Source organism: Thamnophis sirtalis, unplaced genomic scaffold (assembly GCF_051295495.1).
Source record: "Thamnophis sirtalis isolate CommonGarterSnake01/CBP01778 unplaced genomic scaffold, rThaSir2_p1.2 scaffold_11, whole genome shotgun sequence".
NCBI lineage: Eukaryota > Metazoa > Chordata > Lepidosauria > Squamata > Natricidae > Thamnophis > Thamnophis sirtalis.
The window spans coordinates 37606285-37628528 of NW_028261391.1; the positions used below are offsets into that span (position 1 = coordinate 37606285).

The following is a 22244-nucleotide window of genomic DNA, read 5'->3' on the forward strand; positions in this document are numbered from 1 at the left end:
GAGAAATTACCCTTCTGAGTCCAATTTTTACTTTTGTAGTAATACACCTGTGCCAAAGGATTAAAAGAGAAGGCTAAGATACATTAGGTGTTTCATAGTTTGATTTTAGTGGTTTGTGACACAGAAGAGCCATTATTATAGCAACATTCAACATACCGAGAACAGATGTTTTGTAAAAAAAAATACCATACTTTGGGTGGGTGATTAGTAATTTTTACATGGAAAGTGCTCTTACATCTCCTTTAAAAAGAATTTTACTAAATTTTGTTAATAGGGAAGATACTACTGTAAATATAATCCTATCAAGAATTACAGAAGCTGAACTATATGCTTTCAAAATAGCTTTTTTTCTAATTCTGGACAATTATGAATTAGCATAAGTGAAGTGCTTATGCTACATAGATTTTAAGTTTTTTATATCTAAAAGTAACCAAGTGAATACAATCATACAATATTTATTTGGCATAGTGCACTTACTAATTATATATTTATATACTCACTAGCATCTGATTAAGAAATACTTTGTGCTGAAATCACAACTATTCCTTAATCTAATGTGTAGAAGATTTTGTGTAATAGCTTGATTTTATTTTCAACAAACCTCTCCACTCCAAAAAGTTTTCCTTCCTTCCTTCCCTCTCCCCCATTCCACACACACCAAACAGACTAAAAACTAGTGAAAATGTCTGTTTTATTTTCAGGATCAAAATATTACATTAGGAAGGACATTTACACATATTTATAAAAATGCAGCAGTTGTACATATAGATCAGAGGTTGCCTTGAGTTTGATCATTCTCATCACAGCAAGTGAAATCTCTTCCCCCACTCATTTTAAAATTATATCATAATTAAAAGAAATGGCTTCTATCACTGGTAAAAGGGTAGACAACAGTTTTACATAGCTCAAGCTATAACAATATAAAGCTAGCAATTCAACTGTAAAAAGTTAATGTTTTGAAGGAACCATAATTTTATCAGAATCCAAATTACACCATCCAAAGTTAAATATTGATATTATTAAAATCTCAATTTCTCCAAAGATATATTTTCATTTTAAGACTTTGGAAAGCCTTTTGAATTCATCTTCTAATATTACACCTGCAGCAATGTCACATATTTAAAAGTGAAACAATGATAATGAAGAGCTTATCTCAAATGATTCTGCAGATGACAGGCTTGTCAATTATATCAAACATCATTGTTGTTTAATTACACCCTAAACTCCAACTGCTAGGAATGCGTTTTCATTTAGTTCTGTGTGTGGACAAGATGCTTTCAAAGTTCTCTGTAACCACTAATCTGCTTTAATAGGGAAACAAATAGGATTGAAACTCTAGAACCCCCAGTGGGTTCTATTTGTGTTTGCTAAAATTGTTTTTTTTTTTTTTTTTAGAAAAACAGTAAAGAAATTATTTTACCTAAGATGGAATGATGTTTAGGTCTAGAGACAAAAGGGGACAATCTAGAATCAGGCATGGATTCACAACATCTTTTACATAATACATATCCATATTCCTTGAACAGTAATCTTTAAAACAAAAACCTGTAAAAATGCTAGTAACAATAATTTTTAAATTATCCAATTATAATAATTTTGTTCCTAGGATTTATGTGCTGCTTTCCCGCTTGGAAGACACTTTCTACAGTTCTTTCCTTCTCAGAGTATTTAAGAACCACCATTCATAAGGCCTTCAGCTACTCTGCTAAACTGTTTTAAGGATATTCTGCTAAATTATTTTTCTTCAGACTGAAGAAGCTACTTAGATAAGCAGCGAAAGGTTTCAAACCAAAAAGAAGCCCAGTTGCCATGATTTAACTTCCAGACTATTTTAAGGATAAAAATAAAAACCAATAAATGGAAGATATGTAAGATAAAGTTAACTAAATAAAAAATTAACTAAATGTTGACTAAATGAAAATGTTTGCAGTTATCCTGGTTTCTGTGCTTGAATCAACTCCACTCCAAACATGCCATTTCCACTTTTTACAGATTTTGTTAAGGGAACTGTTAGACATGCACAAATAGGTTTGTTCCTCACCTAATCTCTAGTATAATCTACTCAGCAGTTACTAGGGCAGAAAACTTGTGGGTTATATTATAGGATATTCGGGCAGAAGTCAGGGTTCATATTCAGGGGAAGTTATGGCTGGCTAAAGTCTACAATTGGCAAAGCAAGGCAAAAACAGCAAATCACACAAGTGGGCAGGTTGCAATTTCTAGGCTACATCCTTGCCTGGTATTAAGCTTATGCAACATTCTGTTTGTCTCGTGGGCAACAGCAGGTATGAAATCTGACTTCTAATGATCATCAATGTGCTACCAAAACTTGCTGGTACAATTTCAGGGAATTTTGAGAGCTGCTCCAAATATGAATGAAAGTACTTTCCATTAAGGCAATGCCAGCATTAAGTGCAAGAATTCTGAGAAAAGACCTGATCTACTTATGCTGCTATAATAAAATAAGACTAAAACAACGTGATTCATATGTTTATGATTAGGTGCAGGAGAAGGTAAATCACAAGGTGTCTCTTTTTTGTAGTAACTGTGGAAATTCTTCTCCAGAAAAGCTCAACTGGCATAAATACTGTTACATCCTTATGCTCAGCAGCAGGGAACAAAAGTTTGAATACGAGTCCCTGATATAATACCTACATGGATATGGGGTGGGATGGGGATCAGGCTAAATTGGTATAAACTACTGAACAAGGAAAACAATTATATTTGAATTGAGAGATTTAAAAAATACAGCTTAATGATTTATAGACATTACCACTGCCATTCTTCCAATAGTTTATAAATTGCTAATGAGTTTAGCAATCTGATTAAAGTAAGGATTGTACTGTAGACTTTTAAAGATTTTCTTTAAATATGGCAGAAAATGCAGCTCTTGTTCTGAACATTTGCAGGGTAACTACTGACACCCGGGCCTATCCAAGCATATGGAACTTTTACAAACATTTCCAGTTTTCCATATGATAAATTGTATGTGTAAACAAGTTATTTGGCTGAAACATCACATAACTCATACACAGATAGGAGCAGCTTTTTGGAGCAGACCAAGAACTTTAAAATATTTCTGAAAGGTAAGGCAGGAAAGGTCACAACAAAATTGAAGGCAAAATAAAGGATGAAAGATTGTTTTTTAAAAAAGGTAGAGCAATAATAGCATTTGATACAAACGTTTAGATAAATTTTAACAGAATACTACCTACAGCATCAACCTTCACTGTTCTTTTTACCTATGACTTAAATTTTTGTAGGCATCAATTTTCAAAAACATTTCATATTTAAAGCTAGATCCATTACTGAGCATATTGCTAGGTCTCCATTAATTTAGGAATGTAATAGTTGCACGGTTTTGAACATAAAAGCAATTGTGACCTATGTATAAAACACTGATTAATTCATGCTACATTTGTCTTATATTTGTTATTAGTACCTGCACAGGAAAAAAGTAAGTAAGGAAATGTTTTCATTCTACAGTGCAGTATGTTGTTGTTAGTTGTGAAGTTGTGTCTGACCCATCGCGATCCCATGGGCAACATTCCTCCAGGCCTTCCTGTCCTCTACCATCCTCTGGAGTCCACTTAAGCTCACGCCTACTGCTTTGGTGACAATGTAATATAAGTATCTTTAATTCTTAAGTTCACATACATGGATTAATCAAATGTAATGTCAATACAACCCGTGCTACTATAGTTAAATGCCAAATATTACCATCCAAATCATCCATTGGATCAGTTGCCATTGTATAAAATCTGGAGCACATCTATAATTTTTGGGACATTTAGAACAAATGATGGCAAGCAACTATTTCTTATTTTTTTCAAATCGTATTTATTGTTGGGAAACCATGTTTACTGGTTTGTACTTTAATTAAATTTTATTAACTTAATTAAATTCGATTGTTACTCAAAAATATTTCAAAATTTCTGAAAAACAGATGCTTGCTTGGGGCCCAGAATCTGCACAAATTCACTAAATGTCAATGGGAGAAACATCCAAATGGCATAATAGTGAACGAAAACAACATTAAGAAGAGGTTTTATAAGTTTTACATTCAACCTCTATGAATGTTTCACTTCTGGTAACATTTTTTGGGGGAAAAAGAGAAATAAACTCCCTTTATAATCTTAATTGTGAAAAGGAAGCAGCCTGCAGTTCTGGGTTACACAAGGCAACTTTATACTACTAAGTACATCTATTATTATTTTTTATTACCACATTCCTCTCTAACAAAAGCAGTACATACAAATCAATTTAAAATAGACACTTTCATGTTCCACATTCTACAGCCCCTTTTGCAAGGTCACTGATTTAGGAAAGGTTGCTTGGGCAATGAATCTAGCACATCATTTGTTTTGTTTTTCTTGACTTGTAACCAAAACGCAGAATCTCTTCACACAGTCGTTAAAGCCTGTGCTTCTTGCCTAAAAAGCCTGTGCACCATAAATGTGTGACAATTTATTACATGCAACCAGCAGCACTATACGGTAGGAAGCATTCTGATTTCAGAACATGTGGATCCCAAGGAAAAAGAACACATGCTGAAAACAATGCACATGTCAATTGGAAACAACAAATCTCTTTCATGTAGACAGATCGCACATATTGACATGGCTGTCTGAAGAATTCCTTAATGCCTGGTTATATGATCTTTGAAAAATGAATGTATTAAAGAAAAGTATTTTTTTCTTAGGGGAAGAAAATTATTCTTGCTCTCGGTGTTCTCTTCTGCAGCATGCTGGATGTACAGGCAACTTTATTTTGAAACAGCAACAACCTACTGAACACATAAGCCTTCTTCCAGCATCAATGAACTTTTCCTGCCAAATTCACTTCATTCACTTGTTAAGAATCGCATAAAGAATGGGAGAGAAATGGCTGCCTGCTTTCAATTCTGCATATGTACTGAGTTAGTACGGTAGGTAGAGATGACAAGGGGGAAAATTAATTCCTTTCCTGAACAAATACAGTTTCTTGTGGACAAAGACCCGCTTCCTGCAATGTGATGTTATAGTCCAAATGGGAAAGTTTCCTCCGGGGAAAGTTGGTGAGGAGTTCAAAACGTTCATTAGGGTAGCCTTTTGACTGTACATGTCTGATAAGAGCCTGCATAGAAAGGGGGAAGAATTATTTTGATTATAGAACACAAGACAACACATAATGTGGTATTAAAACAATATAGTATTTGTTACTGGAGGATATATCAACATAAACTATTTGTATACTACAGGCATTTGAAGTTAAAGAAATTGGGAAAGATCTGAAGAGCGTTCAATTAAGTAATAGAAAAACTATTGTTTATAATGTTGTTTGTATACAATTGTTTGTTGATTCTTTGTTTGAAATACCAAATGATATATTTAGGCTGGTTTTCAGAAGACTTTGGTGAATCAGCACATCAGTAATTGAATCCCTACAGTTCTATTCTATAACCATTTTTAGTAAATAGAATTTATAGTTTGGGAATCTATGTACAACATGTAAAAGGCACTGGATAAAGCAGTCTGAGAGATACAAACTAAATTACACATTAAAAAAAAACTTTCTATCCCTTGACTGATTACAAAAGCAACAAATATAAAGAAGTTTCATCAACTGCCCATAGAAGTTCATATAAGAAAAGCATGTTTTATATATTGTTCATCTTTCCTTCATAGATTCCTGTAATACTTCTTATCCAGGAATGTGATTGAGCAATCTTTCTGCAGCAAGCTCTGCAGTTTTACTTTCTAATTTTGAGGTGGGCTACTGGTGGCGGCTGGCGGGGGGACGGACAACGACAGATGGCAGAAGAAATACAAGTGGAAGGACATGGTTGAAGTTTTGGGTTAACATAGGGATTCTGTGAGACACTTACAACCCAAAATGGGAAGCTTAATATACCTGTTTTCATTGTTGTTTTAAAAAAAGTAAACATCACTTTGGTATTTTGCTGTTGAATAGAAATGCAAAATAGTCCATGCATGGAGGTAATTTTATTTTTGCAAGATATGATACTGGCTATCAGCTTGGTAGGGGTTGGGCCAATTCATGGAAGTCTTAAGGACAGTGTAACTGCCTCCAATGGCTGCGCTTCGTTGTGCAAGTTGGTTTTCCACTGTGAGAACAGACTGCTAGATTAGATGGGCCAGAATCTGATCTAGTAGGGCACTATTTATAGTCTTTTTTTTTTTTGCATTTTTAAAAAATTGAATTTTATTTTCATTTTTAATATTATATAGAATAAACAAGAATACAAGGTAACATCCAAACACAGCAAATCTTGAAATACAATCATAGTTCCCATATATAGTTAGATTCATTAAAATTAGAGCTTAATAAACTAAAGCATACATATACACAAAGGTAAGAAATGGTAAGTACTAAAACAAGAATTAGATTTAGCTTGAAGTTTTAATTATTTCTACATACCAGAAGCTTAGCTTGTTCGGGTAATGAAATCTGTTCCCTCTTCCCATCTGGATATCTTAGCATTAGTTGTGCTTTTGGTCCTGGTAAAAAAAGTTAAATGCCAAATACAACTGCATTTAGTTTTTGCATTTATTATTTTGATAATGAAACCACCACCATATAATAAGATTTAGTAGGTTTAACACGAAAGGTTTAAAGTTAAAAAATTATTTCCAAAATGTTAGGGGGGTGATTAGTGATCAGTCCTGAAACCTGGAAAGATTATTGTATAATAAAAAACAATCCTAAATAATAAACTGGAAAATACTTTTTGTCTTATTAAAACAGAGGTTCCCAATCCCTGGGCCATGGCCTGGTACTGGACTGCAGACGGTTCAGAACCAGGCTGCGCAAGTGACAGGTGCACACGCTTGCACATGCAACTCCATTTGCATGAGCAGCGAGCACTCGGGCACATGCATGAAGCTCTATTTGTCTCTCAACAGATGTTGATACAATTAAACTCTCCCATCACTACAGATTCTTGCTTTGAAAGGCGTCATGCATGTTTTCCCCTTGATTGCACAGGCAGTTTGGAAGTTTGGAAGTTTATTGACATTTGTATGCTGCCCACTCCCTAGGGACTCTGGGCGGCTTACAGACAAACAAGGGAATATATAAAAATTAAAATAGAAATTAAAATAGAAATACAATTGTTTAAAATTACACAACATACATACTACTTAAAGTGGGGGTTGATGCTAATCAACAGCCCCAGGCCTGCCGGAACAGCCAGGTCTTGGTAGCTTTACGGAAAGCCGGAAGAGTAGTGAGGCAGTATTAAAAGACCAAGAGTATAGCAATAGCACTTAGACTTATATACTACTTCACAGTGCTTTACAGCCCTCTCTAAGCGGTTTACAGAGTCAGAGTCTGGGTCCTCATTTTACCCACCTTGGAAGGATGGAAGGCTGAGTCAACCTTGAGCTGGTGAGATTTGAACTGCAAACTGAAGCTAGCAGTCAGCTGAAGTAGCCTGCAGCACTGCACTCTAACTGTGCCACCTTGGCTCTTATAATATATCATTTTTATTTATTTTCCTGCTTTTCTACTTCCTGTTTTAAGCAGAAATGTATTTTTTTACCCTTCAATTATTGTATTCCAGTTTAGTATGCCTATTTTGAGCTCACTAAAAACTCAACAACTTATTGTTCTTTTTCATACTGAGAGAATATTGACAATGAACGCCATGATCTTTATGAACCATTGTTCTGATTTGTATCAATTGGTTAAAAGGCACACAGGATTTTCATTTCTACTCTCCATAAAATTAAATTTAAGCCTCACTGTAGCAATAGCATTTTACAGCACCCTTTAAGCGGTTTACAAATATCAGCATATTGCCCCCACAATCTGGGTCATTTTACTCAAATGGAAGGTTGAGTCCACCTTAAGTCTGATGGGATTTGAGCTGCCAAACTGCTGGCAATCGGCAGTCAACAGAATTCTAACCACTGCGCCACCACAGCTCTATAATCAAGCTCACAATATTTCAACCAAATGTATGTTTCTTGTGATGTGCACAATATTTTGATTCAAGTTTATATGATTGTAGCAATTTTTATAATATGATTTGTTATCACATATATTAGCAGGAAGAGATCACTGTCAGTGAAACTTCTAATCCTTGGGATTTGCTGTCATATCCTTTATGGCTTGCCATTCACTTGGCAAGTCAATGGCTATAACTAGCATGTATTTGTTTTGATGCTTAATTATTCTGATTCTTCTTTTTGTTTTCTAATGAGACACAACCACATTCTTTCTTCCTTTAAGGAACTACTATCCTATCTACCAATATGAAGTGTCTCTTATTCTTCCCCTCAATGTTCAGAGTTTGTTTTATCTTTAAGAACGTGAAAAGTGAGTTTTAACATCTTCTACATCACTTGCTTATGATTATTTCCATACACTGGGCTTCTTCCTCCATTTGACTGTCTTCCTTAAGAATTATTTCCACAGTTATTTTAAATGATACTGCTTCCATGTTTTAAAAGGAAACCTAAATTCTTTCTCATTAGATGAAATATAGCTCTTTCACAATAGTTCCGTGAATATGCTAAGAGTGTTTTCTTCTTCTTCAAGGACTGCTATAAGCTTTATTTGCTGTAAACATATATCTCATTATTTTTAGGTAGAAAGACAAATGTGGCACAAACATTGAGCTCCTAAGTGCAGACTTCTCTCTGTGCCCCCCCCCCCAGCTTACTACCAATCAAAAAACTTTTATTTATTTAGTGAAATTTAGAGGCCACCTGACTCTTAACCTGGGAGGACAGAAAGTTACAATTTAGAAACTAAAAAAAATATCAGAAAAGAATTCATGAACTGCCTAAAGTAATACATGAACAAATATGCCATCTAAAACGGACTCAACTATCACTCTTTCCAAAGCTTGGAAGAAAAGCACATCTTCATTAGCTTCATAATACACAATATATCCTTCCAATAATTTAACAATGTACTATGGTTGATAAGTGTATTATGGTTGATTTTTTTTTGGGGGGGGGGGTAACATAATAGTCTCCTGACAAAGAAACAATTATATAAAGTTATGGAAATAAAATAAAAACCCTATCCCCTATAAAAAAATCCTTCAGCTGAACAGTGATTCATGGCAATGTTGTAGACAGAGTCACATAAAATTATACATTTTAGCATGCACAACACTTTTATCAAATTATTATACTAATCAAGATGTATAATGATTTGATTGTACAATACATATTCCCAGCAGATCCAACTAGTTCCATTTGAGAAGATGCTGGAAGTTCTAGTTTACCAACTTCCACAATACAACAAAATTTTAATCCCTCATGTAGATTATGAACTGTTTAGCCAGATTTATACTTTTTTACTACTTCGGTTCATTCAATTTATTAAATGCAGCCGAAAGAAAGAAATACTCTTTTGGTAACGAATTCTTGATGAGACTTTTGTAAAGCTGTGAAGTTGTCTAAATGACAGGAACCATACTTACCATTCACGCTTAGCTCTTTTTGTAAGTCATCTAGCTTAGTTTCAGTTTCTTCTAGCACTCCTGAATCTACAGATGATAGTCCTCTGTGGTTTATTATCATCTCAGGTTCAGTTCTTGATGTTGGTTCAGGTTGAGGTTTTCTGCCTTCCTCTTTTCTACAACCCAAATCCTTGTGCGGAGATTTTCTAGATTTGGCAGAACTTTCTGGCTCATCATCATCAGAACCACAAACAGAAATAAACTCCTCACTTCCAGAGAAAAGCTCCGATTCGGATTCTTCATCTGATCTGCTATCCTGCTTTATTTGTTCAGAGTCAAAATGTGTTTCCTGTAATGATGCCCTGATTGCAGCTTCCAACTGGCTATCTTCACTTGCATCAATTAAGCTCTCCTAATCAACCATAACACAAAAGAAAAGGATGTTACTAAAACACATATTTTGAGAAGGTGAGAGGGGAAAAGAAAGGCTCCAATACTTTTATTTCTTATTAAGAATAAAAAATATGCCATTTTTGTCATTATACTTACTGAGCGAGTACGTTTCTGGGGAGGGCTGGTGGAATGTCCATCCAGTTGTCCGTGTTCACCTAGAAATGAAGTCACTTGGTCCAAAAAAGAAGTTACATCTAATTGATGCCATTCCACTAGTTTCTGCCCTGTTAAAAATAACAATAAATTGTACTTCAGTAATTGAAATCTTAGATCATCAATATCAATACAGATGTTATTTTAAATTTTTAATGATTCTGTAGAGGCAATAAGCATTGTGAACAAGTCAGAAGAAATGGATGGCTATTGTGGCCCAGCAGGAGCCGTTGGAGCTACCACCAGACTCCGACAGCGAGGGCCCTGTGAATCGGCTCTGGAGGATGTGGAGGACCCTGGACAGGGTTCCGACTCCGAGCAGGGCACAGAGAGGCTGATTGGCCATCAGGAGACACCTGAGCTTGGACCAGTGGGGAGGAGACAAGGGAGAGTGAGTCGGAAGGCAGTAGTGAGTTGTTCCTGGATGCACGGCATCAAAGAGCTACTAGGCGTCAGGAACATTTACGCAATTACAGGAGGTAATTGCACTCAGCTGGTGGTCATTAGGCTCCTCTCCAGACTATAAAAAGGCTACTTGTGCACACACCCCTCTTTGCAGAAGTCAACACAGAATCGAATGTCAGAGAACTTTGTATGAGCTTGGCAGGCTGGATTGCTGCCAAGCCTTATCTGTGTTTATTGCTGCCCAAGCTTGTCTGTGCTGGGTTGCTGCCAAGAACCTGTTTGTCTGTTAAGTAAATGCTGTAATTTATCTCTGGCTCAGAGTGTGCTTTGGTGTGGAACAAGGGGGGTCAGAACAGATGGCTAACCTGAAGTTCTTAATCCTAAGAATCACAATTGCCAACTATACTAAAATAGATTTAAAATAACATAGGCAAAACAAATGTGAACATTAAATTATTATTATACTTGATCAAGTTCATCTGATAGAGATTGGAAGTATGGCTAATTAGCCAGTTCCAGCATATATGAAAACTATAGTACTTCCCTTGTTAAACCAATGAGATTGTTTATTGTGCTATATAAGAATATAATTCAGAGTTAATATGCCATCAGTATTTTTTCATCTTACCTGTCCTGGGGTCCAGGATAGAAACGTAAGGGAAATCTCCCAATTTATAGAATTGTATATATCTTTGTCCTTCCTCACTGTCGTGGTATACCTGTACAATAGTCAAGAAGGTTAGTTTCAAATACTTGAAAACATTTGAATATTGAAGCAATTTAGCATTTGTTAATAAAATCTGATACTGAAGCACAATGTAACTAATTAATGTAGTTCTATAAAACGTGACATGAATAAGGCCACAGTAAATAAATATTGGCCGTTTCTAATTTTTTAGCTAAACTGAAAATAATGCCTTCATACCTGCCAAAAAATGAAGTGTTCCCGGATAATATTTTTTACAGCATCATTGCTCCAAACATCACGATTGAGACACTGACAGGCAAAATCCTGCACATTCTGAATATTAATCATGAGCCACTTGTTCTGCATTTGACCACACTCCTTGGCCTGAAGACAAAAAGAACATTGAAAGCATTAGCCAAAAAAAGAAAAGTTTTCAAGTAACAATGCCAGCAATGATGGCTTCTATTTATTGTTCTAGGCTTTTATAAAATCCTTTTTCATTTGTTAAGTTCTATCAGGACTCAACAATTTAATACACAAACAAGCATGACAAGCAGCGTGCAGGGTTAGAAATCTCTGCAGGTCAACTTGTCATATCAAGATTACACATTGGTAATCTCAGAGTGATGAGTGTTAACATGCCAAAGAGAGAGAGCGAGTTAGGAAAATCAACTTTAATTTCAAAACTGACTGAGAAAAGGGAAATAAATGAACAAAACATTTAGAAGAAAATATGGAATGAGCTGCATTGATCTGATTACAAAGCAGATTATCTGATTCAACAGTTAAAATTTGGTAGATTAGGATTAAGATTCTTGATAGATTTGCAGTTTGTTTGCAGATTGCAGTTGTTCGACTATTCATTTCCTCTAATTTATCATTCATTCATATATGTTATATTGTGGTTTTATTGGTGAACTTTTTGTTGACCAGATTGCAAGTGGGGGACGTGGCAAGGTTTGAAGTTGCAGGAAGAGATCTTACTGGTTTGAGTCTCAAAGCTGGCATTGCCTGATTGGTTGGTTGCAAGTTAATGTAGGAGTTTGATCAAGAATGTAATTCTGATCGCTGAATTGTCATACCTGTTGAAAAAAAGAGTGCTGTATCAAAAATTAGAATGGTCATATTTCCTAAATGGACAAAAATATGTGGGATTTCCTTGAAGGAAATTTACTCATGAGTTTAATTATTTATGAAAAGAAACACAGATTCATGAGTACCCCTTTTTGACTTTGCATCTTGGAAAATGAGATTTCACTTTTAAAAAGTGAAATGTCTGATCCATTGGCCACTGAATAAGCAACACAATGGACACAGAAGCACTCATATATATTGAAATAAAGCAATATAGAACAAAATTTTCACTAGGATTAGCAAAACAGCTTTCTCAGGTCAACCACTAAAACAATATTATAGTGGAGACATTTCAGTGCCAAATAAATATAATTAGGTTGATTTATTATTGGAGGAAAAGATAATTTGAATAGCCATTTTGATTGAAAGAACAAAATGTATATAATCTTATAATAATCTTATGATTGCTTTTGAAAAATTTACAAGTAAATATTATAAATTGTTTGTAAACTTCCCGTTCAACTTCATTTTGTAATTATATTCTGTAATATTTTTGCAAGACCCAAGCACCAATGAGATCCTTTCTTTCACTCGTGGAAAAATGTATAATATAAATTTTGACAACGAATTAAGCATTTAAATAGAATTTATAAATGGCAAGATATACCATAAATTAAATAAAAACCAGCATTAAAGTTACTGTGTTTTTATTTTAATTTTAGTAATTATTTAAATTTCTGTTGGTTCTGTTATGTAAATTGGTAATCTTATTTTTCTTATTTTTTGGTGATAGAAAAATGATCATTCTGCGGTTAAAATTATATTAATAAACTCTTTTTTTGAATTAAAATGGAAATATTTCTTCTCAGTAATTTTATTCTGTATTGGAGCTTAAGAATTTTTTTTTCCAGGCACTAATAATTGCTACGACAATTAAAATGCCAAAAACCACTTGAACATCTGAAGAAATATTTTAAGAGAATTACCTCAGAACAGTTAATTGTATCAGGATTACAATATAACATATTGATCCAGGATGTTAATCAACTGACCAAGTACTAGAGTATACCAACACCATAATAGTAAAAGGTTTGATCTTCTCCATTAGTTAAACAAATGAAATGTATAGTAAATGTATTACTATAATATAACAATAACAAAATCTAGAAAATCTAAAAAATGCACATGCCAATTAAAATAATCTGTACTTTTATGACTTCTCTTAAAATTATAAAACTTAAGTTGATTTAGTAAATGCACTGATTCCCTACTGATGCTGACTTTTTCTCAACATGCTTAATATGGCTGATTCTTTTTTTAATGTATTTGAATTTGATATGAATTCACGCTAACAAATCTTGCTTATAAATTGAAGAAACTTCTTGGATGAAAAACTAAATGTCTTCAAGGAAAAATAAAGAAAGTCCAATTGCCTTATGAAAAAGCATCTTTGTCCTTGCTTATAAAATTTATAGTGAAGTAAGTTATCAGCATGATGTAAAAATGGAACTAAAATATGTTTTATGTTTATCAGAAATAGCTGTAGCATTCAGAGAATTCAATGTACATTTTATTGGGTTCTCCCATGCTATGGAAATAATTCTGAGAAGACGCTTCAGAATGTGCAGTGGAACAAATATAGTACTGGCTCCAACTCTTAAAGCAACTGCACCTTTTACTGGGATTGTGCAAGTTGCATAGTCCTATTTTGTGCTCCAGAAAAGGAAACTAAATAAACAAATGCCTTTTTTTATCTAACTTGTTTCTGCAGTGCAATATTATTTATATAGTTTCACTTATCTGGCTTTATTATACTCATAAAACTATGTATAAATTGGTCAAATAAGATAAATATTTTTTAGAAAAAACAGAAGGCATAATAAATAAGTAGCGATAATAAACAAATATCAATATGCTGAAGCAATTGAAGAATTTAACACAAATCTGTCAGTTGTGTTAAATCTTCACTCTGGTGTTTATAGCTTAATTAAAATATATAAGTTAGAGGTAAATGAAGATTCTACTTTTTCACATTGATTAAAAGAAACTAAATTATGTGCCATGGATGTATTTTTAATAAAACTCTTATACAGTTACATTTCCACATGAGTTAAACTTTTAATTGCATATAGAATAACAATAATGAACATATATATTGATCAAACGTAAAATCCTGACTCCACCCCACCCCAGAAAAAAATTATTGAAAGCTTAATACTGAACAGTGCAATGACTACTGAACAGTGTAGTGACTGCTCATAAATATTTAAACCAGACTATAAGGCACAAAATCTTTATAGTCTTACAAAGACACAATTTGTCTTCTCAAAACTCTAACATACAATAAACCCATCATAATGGTTTACCTGTGTGAGAAGCTTTGTTAGAGAAGGGAATGTCTGTAAAAATACAACTTCTAGTATGCAGTAACATATTATTTTTCAATAATGAAGAAAGAGCAAAGGATTTGAGAGGGAAGACTGAAAGGGAATCCATTAATCTGTGTACAGATATGGAAGCTAGGATAGCTGGCAACAATAAATATTAGAAGGAGATATAGTAATTCCTTCCCTTTTCACTTAATTCCTGTTATTTATTATTATTGTCTGAATTTTTATTTTATATTAATTGAACAAAAACACAAAAAAGAATCATCCTTTATTACATCTTGTAGAAAGCGTGTCGATTGGTTACAGATAATTTTCGTGCATTTCTTCCACAGTCATTACTTATAGTTCATATTAGATTACACACTTTAAGTCAAAAATCTTTGTATATCTTACTATCAATGTACCACAATTCTCATTTGACTACAATTATTTGAACATGTTTTTATCTCAAATCATTCATATTTAAAGACCCAACCACATGGCATTCATTAGCTATTTCAAAAAATCCTCCAATAACATTATACCTTTGTAGCATCTTTTAAGTAAAAGTCAATTAATAAAGTTTCTAAGTCTTCCCCCTTTTTTGCCCAACTCACTGATTAAAATTTATATCCAAGTTAGTTTTGCCAATACCATAGAATGTATATATTGTTAAACAATGGCCATTAACATTTCCTTGTTATTATAATTGGCTAAAAATCGTTTACTATTTATGTCCCATCTCCTCTCGTCAGACCCCCCCCCAAAAGAAAAAACCTTACACCTTTATAACAATATCTAAATAAAATTTTGTTAATAAAATTTTATAGGTCTTTTTCCCAAGTCACAATTTGCAATTTATATTCAATTTTTTTTGTTAGATTACTATACATGTATATATCATTAGGCTATATCCATTATCGTTTCCTTATTGTTATTATAGTTAATGCGAATAAACATTTGATAACAATCTAAAAAATCCAAGTGTTACAGAATTCCTACTTATTAATCACCAAAATCAACTGATTTTTTATTATCAATTTTCATTATCAACCTATATCTTTGCAGTAACAAAAAATCTTATCTCTCTTGCCAATTGTGGTGTAAGTCTTCTTTTTATCACCTTTATAAGGTTTTTATAGACTTCTCTCCGTACTGTTTAGGATTTATATCCAAGTTACTTTTGCCAATACCGTAGCATGTATATATTGTTAAACAATGTCCATTAACATTTCCTTGTTGTTATTATAATTGGCTAAAAATAATTTACTATGCCCCATCTCCTCTCATCAGCTCCCCCCCCCAAAAAAAACTTTACACCTTTATAAAGAGATCTAAATAAAAATTTGTTAATAAAATGTATAGGTCTTTTTCCCAAGTCACAATTTACAATTTATATCCAAATTTCTTTTACTAAATTGCCAATACATGTATATATCATTACGCTGTATCATTATCATTTCATTATTATTATTTATGGTTAATTAATTGTTAGCGAGTAAACATTTAATAACAATCTAAAACAATCTAAGAGTTACAAAATTCCTACTTATTAATCACCAATAATAAAAAACTATTTTTTTATTATCAACTTTCATTGTCAACCTGTATCTTTCCAATAACAAAACAGCTTATCTCTCTTGCCAATTGTGGAGTCAATCTTCTTTTTATCTCCTTTGTAGGGTTTTTATAGGCTTCTCTCTGCACTTTGTTATTTGAAGGGTCTCTCAGATAATCTCGTTGCCCACCAGTTGCTACTAGAGTTAACTTGTCTTTGGTTGTCAATCTTGTTTCTGAAAAAAATTCTCTTCTATCATCATTAGTATATTTTTCTTCTGTGTCCTGGAATCTGGGGTAGAGCTCCAATTCGTCGAATTCCCTTTCCATATTCCTTCTTTCTATTTTCACCCACATTTGCTCCATTAATAAATTCATAGATTGTCTTATCTTTATCTTCTATATCTTCATTCTCCCCTTTAATTTTTGGGACTCCAAGCCCATCATCTTTTGCTGTGAGGAAGACTAGTCTTTCCAACTTCTTCTCAATTCTCCCATATCCTTCCAATAGATTTTGAATTCCAGCCAAGATATTTTGGAATTTTAAGGTTTCCTCATCTAAGTATTGATCCACGTTTCCAAAACAGAAGAGAGAAAGAAAAAAAAAATACTAATAGCGACTGCCACACTAGTCTTCCAGGCCTCTCTTACTTTTATTTTAAATTGACTTGAACACAAGTTCTTTTAAGCTCTTCAAAGGGGAAGGGTTCTGTTTCCCCCCTCCTTCCTTCCTTCCTTCCTTCCTTCCTTCCTTCCTTCCTTCCTTTCTTTCTTTTCCTGTCAAAATAATTCTCAGAGGCACCTGTGAAAACAGTTTGTGCCCTTAGTTCTTTATCAGTTTCTGTAAACAAGTTGCAAACCCTTCAGCTGCAAAGTTAGTGAAGTCAAATAAGAAGAAAGATACGTTGTTTCAAAAACCCCAGCTTCTGACCTCCGAGTGGCAGTTAATTTTCACCTTCTATAGGAAACAAAGTTCTTTAGATTTCTTTCAGTGTGGTTTAATAACAAGTAGTAGGAAAAATTGTTAAAATAAAAAGGAAGGTTTTAATCCAGAAGTCAAAAAATAAAGCAACAAGAAGCAGAAGAAAAAAAAAATCAATCCGTTCACTTTAAGAGGAGAGAAAAAATACCTCACCAGATGGACTCACTTTCTCTTTTCACTTCCTTCCTTCCGGAGCATCCCGATTTCATCAGCCTACGGGCTGCCTGTTTACCGCCGGCTTGAAGCACTTCCCTTGGGTCTATCAGGGATTTTGCGATATCCCTGAGACCAGCAAGGCTTTGTCTTCCAGATCACTGTCTCTACAGGATAATTTAGATCTCAATAGACTCTCCAGCAGCAAAAGTGTCAACGGCAGTGTCAGAGTATCGAGACCGCATGTTGTAACATCACGACATGGCTCCTCCTTCTTAATTCCTGTTATTTTGTTTACTACTTTCTACTTTCTTTCTGCACTTTCCACAATGTTTCTTAATATGGAATGGAACAGAGTGATGACTAAGCATGCGTGTATGGGGAGAAAAAGGCATATTTTCTAACTATATCTAACTTGTTTAATGGTAAACTACAGTACAAAATTGTTAAAGACCACATTTTATTAAATAAATAAAGAAGCTTGTTAAATATATAGTCAATTCCATTTTATGAAAATTCAAATTATAAAGTAAATGGATTGAAAATATAGCACTAAAACTAAAACTCAATGTTATGATATAAACCAAAAAAAGGTACTTAAGGTACTAGAAATTAAGAAGGTGATAAAATATTAATACTAGAGATAATGCAGAATAAAGACATTTAAATTAAACAAAGCACAACAGAGTTAGCTATAGTAAATTGAGGAATGTGAGCCTCTAAACACATACATATGTAGATAGATATTTACTTAGAAAAAAAAGAAGTAAATAGAGGTAGTAAGAGAGATTTAGATTTTTCTAATACCTCATTGAAAAAGATTGAGGAAAAAACTGCTCTGGATTTAGTATATGCTTACAGGCAAATAGTACACTGCGTCTTGAGAGGAAAAATAACTCTGAAAGGGACTTCAAATGCAAATAAAAGATATAAAAAGAAGCCAGATACTATTTTCACATATAAATACTGCACAAAATGTATTACTTTTGGATAAACTTATTTCCATTTCCCCCTTGATGCAACCAGAAAACTGTTGCAAAGGGGTGGGGATAGGAAATCAGGTATTTCTGTCCTGAGCTTTTGTAAATTCTACTCCAAGAGTTTTTAATTTTTTTCAATAGGTCAGTGGTCCCCAACCTTTTTATCGCCGCGGACCAGTCAGCCTTTGATAATTTTACCGTGGCCCGCTGAGCGCGCGCAGGGGCACGCGGGGCTCTCTTCCCTGGAGCCTTTGCGCACGGCCCAGGAGCTTTTGCGCACGGCCCAGGAGCCTTTGCGCTGCAGCCTGGTCCTTCGCCCCCCCCCCAGAGAAAGTCGGTCCGGAGAAAGCCAGTCCCCGCGCCTCTCACTCCCACACGCGCCACCTCCGAGCGTCACAGCCCCACCAGCCCCACATAGAGCGAGTGAGCAGCTCAAGGTCACCTCCGGACAGCGGCAGTGGCCCCTTCCAGAAAAACCTGCAGTAAAGGCGCCAGTTAACCACCACCTGCTTACCAGGGTTGGCTGCCTCGGGCGCTTGGGCAAAAGTGGCCCCCAGGAGGCGGACGCGCACAGCTGACGCGCGTCTTTCCGAGCTCCACAAAAAACCCCAACGGCCCCCTTTCGGTGCGGGCTGGAAGCCAGGCGGGAAGTTCCCGTTCTCTTACCTGGGCTGTGACGACTATTGGGGAAGTGTGCAGCGCCTCAGAAGTAAAGCTGCCGCCGCTGACGCCGTTCCTTGGAAGCGACGGAGCAGCTGAGGCAGGAAGGCGCGCGGCGGTGGCAGCTGTTCAGCCAGCCGCCTCGCAGGAGAAGAGCCGCTCTTGGGTTTCGCAGGGAGCGGCGGTGGAGGCGGTACCAGCAGCGCCCGGGGATTCCACCAGCGCGCGCGCGGACCTTTGGGCAGCTGTTCAGCCAGCCGCCTCGCAGGAGAAGAGCTGCTCTTGGGTTTCGCAGGGGGCGGCGGTGGCCGCGGTACCAGCAGCGCCCGGGGATTCCACCAGCGCACGCGGAACTTTGGGCAGCTGTTCACGTCCCCCGGCCACTGCGCGGCCCGGTGCCAGGTACTCCACGGCCCGGCACCGGTCCGCGGACCGGGGGTTGGGGACCACTGCAATAGGTTCATTTAGTATATATTAACACCAGGAAGCATAAGGAATAGTTTAGATTAGTAATTTAGCAAACTCTTGATCTTCTTCAATTTGCAAAGTCCAAATCTGCAGTTCCAAGTTTACTAAATAGTAAACAATGAACAATAAAAAAATCAAGGTTCTGTTTTATAAGTATAATCTTTATAGTCATTGTACTTAAATGCAACAAAATTGGTTAAAATTTTGTTTGTATTTCTGTTTAGCTGCCTTAATGCCTCTTCTCAAGTTTGCCCTGGCTTCATTGTATTTGTCTTTGTTTCCTGCCTTGAAGGTGGAGTTTCGGGCTCTCAGAAGTGATTGTACCACTGCTGACATCCCAAGTTTGCGATTACTGTAAACTCTGATGCGCTTATTCACTGTTACATTGTCTGTGCATGTTTTAATGTATGAGAGTATAGTTTCAGTGAATTCTTGCAGCTCCAAATATTCAAATATACTCCACTCGGTAGTCTCAAAGCAGTCCTGCAACTGGCAGAGTGCTCCCTCCGGCCAGATTTTGACAGTTTTCAAGACTGGTCATAGCCTTTTCCTAAGGGGGATATACTTTGCACAGTAGCAGAGAGATGTGGTCAGACATACCCAGATGGGAGAGGGGGATTGCTCTATATGCCTATCTTAACTTTGAGTACACTGATTATTATACAGATTATTGGCTATTCTACTCCACTACTGTTTAGTTTGGTTGTATTTTTCTCCATCTCCATAAAAATCTGTCTCAATCATACTAGAGATTTTAATTTTTAATGTAAAAGAGACTATGTGGTATATTTTTGAATTATAATTATAATTCAAATAATATTAGTATAAAATACAACAATATAGTAACTACAATAATATAGTATTGAATTATAATTATTTTTACAGGAATTATAGGAAATGTTAAGGAAATGATTGATTATAGATTTTTAAACTCAGAGATAGAAAAAGACCAATCTTTGGTTTATGTATATAGCTTGTCATTAAAAAATCATCATTTAATTTAAATCAATTTTTAATCACTAACTCCTACTTGAACACTTCTTGATGAGGGAATACAGTAATGGACTAATGGATATAATCAAAAGCTACTTCCTCAAATGATGTTAAGCAGCTTCTTATGCTGCACTACTAAAAAGGCAGGTTGCTGGAATTATTTATACACATTATCATGACACGGGTGTTTACACATGCACATACACATCTATACCAAAGCCAATCCAAAATTCAATGCATCCAAATGACCTACTGTATCAAAGCTTCCTTTATGCATCAAATCAATTGGCGGCCTGAAGAGATCTGCAAGGGTAGTGAGCTTCTTATCTATGGCTCCTCCATTTCTCAATTCTTGCTCCTGCCGAACTGTAGAGCCCCAAAAGAAAAACAAAGAAGACAAAATATTCACAAGAGCAGAGTCAGTTACTTTCATCAAATGCAATGTGACTGTATTAACGTGATTAGGCTGAATCAGTTTTGTACTAAATATTTTTTAGTAACAACCATCACGTTTATACATTTTGGGTATGAAAATGTGGCTCTCAGCCAGTCACTCTCTCTCAGGCCAACCTACTCACAGAATTGTGTGGAAAACAAAAGACAGGAATATTAGATATGTTCATCACCTTTGGCTGGTGATCTATCTATCTATCTATCTATCTATCTATCTATCTATCTATCTATCTATCATCTATCTATCTATCTATCATCATCATCTTCAGTAATAGATATCCTAAATTTGTGATTTAAATACTCATAGAATATTTAAATATTACAGAATTATAGTTTTTTTGTCTCATGGCAAAGACTGATTTGTTCCCTTCCTTTAATATCAAAGCATCATGTTAATAAACAACCAGCTTTTAAAAATATATATATAGTAATTTAAATCTTGATTTCTAAAAAGTGAAATATAAATAGAAAATATCTATAGTATCCAGTTTTTACTCCTTTCCTCTAATTCTGGCCCCTCTTCATATACCTATATAAGATCCAGACTGGACTGGGATGGTTTAGCCCATTCACTGTGCAGATGTTCCTGTATACAATGCCAGCTACTTGATTGTGCATTACAGTATATAGTGTTTCTGTTTGCATCTGATACCCTGCTACTATATGTCAAAAAAATGTCTAAAGCTTTCTACATAACCTGCATCTCAGGTCCTGTCTGGTTTGCTATACCACTGCTTCTACGGAACTGGTACTTAGTGCCTGTTCTTGTGCTTATGTGATCAGCACCTTTGTTGTCTTTAGTTCAGCCCTTTCTAGCCACTGGTAGAATTACCCAATATCTGTCACCTCAGCTATTTGTCTATAGCAGGTCTGTCAAACTCGCGGCCCAGATGTGCTGGCCACACCCACACCCAGTTTACCAAAGGAAAAAAAAAGTCCCACTACATCAGGTGATGCCGCCATGACGTTGTGAGTTTGACAGCCCTGGTCTATAGTATATCCTATGCAGGGTCTTATCTTACTATGGTACTTTCTCTCCTTGATCTTCCTCCCATGTTTGCTGCTGCTGATGCCTTATTTTCTCAGCAGCTGATCTTTGGGTGCCATCTTAGTAATGTTCTACTAGATGCTCCGAGTTTCATCCAGGGCAGTGGTTTTGACATTCACCAGACCCCACCTGCTCTTTTTCCAGATGGTGTACACTCCCTGGGTATTGGACTTGGGAGTAGAAACATTGTGAAGAGTTTCTGGGTATTCACATCAGCAGTCTCCATATCCTCCTTTGGACAATTTACTATATTGGCAGGGCATGCATGTAGATGGCGTGGATCTTATTCTTTCCAGTAAGCTGGCTCTTTAAGACCTGTCTAATCCTTTGGTGGTATTTGGATGCTGCTATCTTCCTTGCCTCCTCATTGTAGTTCCCAAGAGACTGGAG

The 22244-nt window shown here is 35.5% G+C and overlaps 1 protein-coding gene across 3 annotated transcripts in view; it reads right to left on the reverse strand.

Moving 5' to 3' along the window:
- Window positions 1–674: 674 nt before the first annotated feature.
- The window catches only part of UBXN7 (UBX domain protein 7), a 32796-nt gene continuing 11226 nt past the window's right edge, over window positions 675–22244 (reverse strand). For all 3 annotated transcript variants that reach the window (XM_014073659.2, XM_014073584.2, XM_087725550.1), the window contains exons 5-11: window positions 20607–20719; window positions 11355–11501; window positions 11058–11148; window positions 9968–10095; window positions 9440–9830; window positions 6421–6500; window positions 675–5115 (exon numbers count right to left, since the gene is read on the reverse strand). In XM_014073659.2, coding sequence (XP_013929134.1) covers window positions 4954–5115; window positions 6421–6500; window positions 9440–9830; window positions 9968–10095; window positions 11058–11148; window positions 11355–11501; window positions 20607–20719 — 1112 coding nt within the window. In that variant the 3' untranslated portion in view covers window positions 675–4953. The remainder of the gene's footprint in view (window positions 5116–6420; window positions 6501–9439; window positions 9831–9967; window positions 10096–11057; window positions 11149–11354; window positions 11502–20606; window positions 20720–22244) is intronic.